This window comes from Phoenix dactylifera, unplaced genomic scaffold (genome assembly GCF_009389715.1).
Source record: "Phoenix dactylifera cultivar Barhee BC4 unplaced genomic scaffold, palm_55x_up_171113_PBpolish2nd_filt_p 002422F, whole genome shotgun sequence".
Taxonomy (NCBI): Eukaryota; Viridiplantae; Streptophyta; class Magnoliopsida; order Arecales; family Arecaceae; genus Phoenix; species Phoenix dactylifera.
Window position 1 is genome coordinate 1,724 of NW_024069644.1, and position 3,893 is coordinate 5,616.

Sequence of the window (3,893 nt, forward strand, 5' to 3'; positions counted from 1 at the left end):
TGGACATTTCCATCTTCTGAGCAAATGCATTACTATCTCATAAATATATAGTCCTTTAACCATCCATGATAGCTCCAACACTCTGGCTATCTATGACTTGTTAAGACGCAAGCAAAGGCTCCAAAACAAGCCTCATAATCAGAAACTAGGAGTGCCATAAACTAGATTATCCGATGTTTAACTGCAGTAACTAGATGTCCAATTGGTGGTAAAGGCGCTCTTGTCAACAAGAATTACAACATCTCAACCTGAGAGAACAAGAGAATTGTCATGTTATTAGCATCAGTCATTCCCACAAATTTTCATCATCTTTTCAATTCATGCTTCAAGAAAATGATAAACATCACAAATCCACACTGCTAGCTTCCAAAGAATTCATCCAACCATCAAACCTACGTATTTTGTCTAAAATCAAAATCCCTGTCTACATCAAACATCATTTGGACACATTAAAATTCCTGCCTTTCTACGGTACATAGAAGCCAACTCCAAAACTAATAACTCCTTTTGTTTGACTTTCACAACCAGATTCCAATCCCAAAATTATTCAAAGTCAGATCACTATTTCCTGCATAAGACAAAGAATATTATATGTTTATTGGGGAGAAAAAGAACAGCATGAAAATCAGCTAGATATATTCCTACAAAACAATTAATTGTTGGTCCCAGGCATTTCTTACTTTCAAGATAGAAAAACACTGAGAAAATATGATTTTCCTCCTTGTAATTAAAATTAAAAGCAATAAATTGAATTTTATATAGCTTAGAGGTGGTTTATGAGAAAGTTGACAACATACCCCTCCAAATCCCGTCCGGAAAGGTCCATGAGATGCAACAATATATGGCTGGAAGTAACTGGGCACGGATGAGTTTGCATTAGGAACAAGACCGTATTGCTGAAAGTAAGCAGGTATAGATAAGGAGAAAAACAATGAGAGCCCAACTATGATATTATTTCTGGAGCTTCCTGTCTCACTGTAACGGAGGTTTGACAGGCCCAGAGCAGCAAGCATGGCCCACATAAAGCAAAGAAGAGCAGCAACCATTACATCAGGGATAGAAGCAATAAATCCTCCAACTTTACCTGTATGCATTAGAGACAATCGAGCAACGCATAAGGGCATACATAATTTGTTAAGAAGATAACATTAAAAAAGCAGGAAGAGAGACTATAATAAATTGAAAGAAATATAATACAGTAAGATCACTCCCATCTCAGTTAATTTTCATTCTTCATGAGCAATTTGGTCAGTCAACTGTTGATAATATAAACTGAAAGATAACAGAACCACCGCTTACCAACAAATGATAACAGTATCAGAATGACGGCACCCAACTCAACTGCTCTCCGGCTACCCATTTTGGTTACAGCAATGGTGTGCACATTTTCTGTAAGTGTTGTCGACCCAACTCCTGTTCCCCAGACACCAGCTAAGACACTAGAGACACCTTCCATACCAATTCCCCTGCTGAGTACCCCAGCTGTTGGGGGTCTTGATGCCACCAATAGAGATGATGCATGGTATGAACCAACCTTGAAAAAGAAATGACATGATATTGTTAGAAAAGATGAAAGAAGTTTCTATGTTTCTCTTTTCAAAATTAACATGGTAAGTAGGAGTGGCTTTTATTATCCTAATGCATCAAAATACAACTCCAAACAGAAAAAAGTGGCAAGGCAATAGTCTAACCTCAAGACTCTGAATGGTTCTCATGAAACTCTCTGGTGTTGTATTGGCTATGCTATTATGTTATTGGTGCAAATGTTGAAAGAAAACAGATGAGTTGCTTACACAACAAAGACCCTCAAATGTTGCATTAGGCAATACAAATTAGAGTAGCCAAGAGCTCTTCTGCTTCTGGGATAGCAGCAGAGCTTGGAATCCCACTGACCCACCGAGGTGTTGCAAATAATATTTAAATTCAGATGTAGCCAAGAGCTGAAACTGGAAGGAATCAATATGTAAATGAGAACCTAGTGAGTACCTTCAGCTTACGCAGAGACCCAGAGATTTCCTCTGTCAAAAGAACCTGAAGATGATCAAAGCACATATTAGAGGTTCTAAGCAAAACAGAGGGAAGGACCACAATACATAAGAGTTCCATATGTTTGGAGAACTTAAGAAGCTTCATTACCTTAGGCATTTCAAAGCCAAGTAGCTCAATTTCCCACTGAACATAAGCTCCTCTATGTCTTCCCCATGTTTCCTAGCCCAAAATTTTCAACAAAGTTTCAGTACAGCAAAATGTTATTTGGACGCTAATTTAATATTAACCCTACAATCCATTCTCCTAATCTCAAAACCCTAGCCTTAGGTTTACCTCGTTGAACCCATGATTCAGTAGAAACATAATCGGAACACATTGCCCATCATAACCAACAAATCCAGAATACGAATCAGTACCAAAAGCATTTCCACCAAAACATGGCATGAATTCAGAAAATCAAATAACCCACAGTCCAACGGACAGAGACCAGGCTACCTGTATTCGCCGGTGCAAAACTGCCTGCCAGAAAAGAAAGATAAATCATCCATCAGTCCATGATCAAACAAGAATCTTGGCTAGGGTCTCTATCTCTTCGCTCTAAGTTCAGTTCATCAGGGTCAGGATTCCTCTTTTCTCTGAGGGAGAGAGAGGGAGAGAGAGGAAAAAGAGAGTAGGGACCGGACCTGAAGTTCTCGGCGGTCTTGGGGGCGATGTCGGCGAAGAGCTCCATCTTGATGCGGCCGGCCGGGATGGTGCCGATGGTGACGTCGAAGAAGACGATGGGGTTCTTGGGGTTGGGTGGCCGCTGGTGCCACTCCACCGCCACTAGAAGGCCTGTTCATGAAAGCGGCGGCGAGGGCGAGGAGGCAGGGGAGGGCCTCCGCGACATCGGAGGAGTTGGTGGTGGTGTTGGGGGTGAAGTCGGGGTTGGGAAGGCAGCAGGTGGCGAGGGAGGTGTTGGAGGGGGCAGCGGGGGAGGGGCAGGAGAAGGCAGGGTCGGCCAGGGAGAGGGAGGAGGGGAGGGGGGCGGCGGGGGGAGGGGAGCCGAAGAAGGTGCCGCCGATGGAGATCTGGGCGCGGATCTGGGAGGGATCACCGGCGACCTCGATGGGGTACTTGAGGTCGGGGTTGGGGGAGCCGGAGAAGGAGGTGGCGGAGTCGTTGGGGGTGGAGTAGGGGAAGGAGGAGCCATCGGTGAGGATGGCCGAGGAGGCGGAGACGAGGATCTCGCGGTGGCGGAAGCCGATGAGGAGCTCCCAGGCCTTCAAGTTGGTGGTGCCGGAGTTGAGGATGGTAGCGGTGGCGTTGAAGGCCCAGGCCTGGTCGTTGGGGTCACGGACGAAGGGCCGGAGCCGCTGCCCCCGCTGCTTCTTGAATCTGGAGGGGGTTAGGGAGGGGGGGCGATGATGATGAGAGAGAGAGAGAGAAGACGAGGAATGGACGAGGAATGGGAAGGGGGTTCCGTTTTCTCTTCGATCTCTGGAATGGGTTGAGGGTGGAGGGCGGTGGCCGGGAAAACGGAAAGAGAGAGGGCTCGTTGGGATTCAGGGTGATGGTGGGAATGTTGGCTTTCGACGACGCTTTTTAGCGTCGTCTTAGGCCCAAGACTACACCGACGCTTATTAGCGTCGTCTTTTGCCGACGCTTTTTACAAGCGTCGGCAAATTTTGACGCTATACCAAAAATTGCCGACGTTTGTGAAAAGCGTCGGTAAAACCGACTTTTTCTGTAGTGGATGCACTGCCTAGAGTAGGGAAACCATACTCTAGAAGCGCAATGCCTGTTTTTGGGACGTTCACCACTTCAGCAAATATTATTAAGGTTGCATGGCTATCAGCAGCCCTACATCCTTTTATAACCCACCATAAGGTAGCAAGAGGAATATCTCATATGCATGTATGCCG

At 45.4% G+C, this 3,893-nt stretch overlaps 1 protein-coding gene across 2 annotated transcripts; it reads right to left on the minus strand.

The window, feature by feature from the left end:
• Positions 1-249: 249 nt before the first annotated feature.
• LOC120109578 (nucleobase-ascorbate transporter 12-like) lies at positions 250-3,531 on the minus strand. 2 transcript variants are annotated; one of them, XM_039123340.1, is made up of 7 exons: positions 2,673-3,531; positions 2,485-2,508; positions 2,137-2,208; positions 1,987-2,031; positions 1,300-1,534; positions 798-1,084; positions 250-568 (listed from the first exon to the last, which is right to left on the minus strand). In XM_039123340.1, exons 1-7 carry the CDS (start codon positions 2,829-2,831, stop codon positions 554-556), a joined length of 837 nt encoding a protein of 278 aa, XP_038979268.1. In that variant the 5' UTR covers positions 2,832-3,531; the 3' UTR covers positions 250-553. The 2 variants fall into 2 exon arrangements, with proteins under 2 accessions (XP_038979268.1, XP_038979269.1); XM_039123341.1 differs by having other exon boundaries at positions 2,323-2,508; positions 2,673-2,880.
• Between the last annotated feature and the right edge of the window lie 362 nt (positions 3,532-3,893).

Excerpts from the sequence above, each read along its gene's own strand:
- LOC120109578 (XM_039123340.1), bottom strand. The coding sequence starts at position 2,831 with ATGAACAGGCCTTCTAGTGGCGGTGGAGTGGCACCAGCGGCCACCCAA. Across the intron at positions 2,509-2,672 it reads AAGACCGCCGAGAACTTCAG|GCAGTTTTGCACCGGCGAAT; the intron begins GTCCGGTCCCTA and ends CTTTTCTGGCAG. Across the intron at positions 1,535-1,986 it reads GGTCTCTGCGTAAGCTGAAG|GTTGGTTCATACCATGCATC; the intron begins GTACTCACTAGG and ends TTCTTTTTCAAG.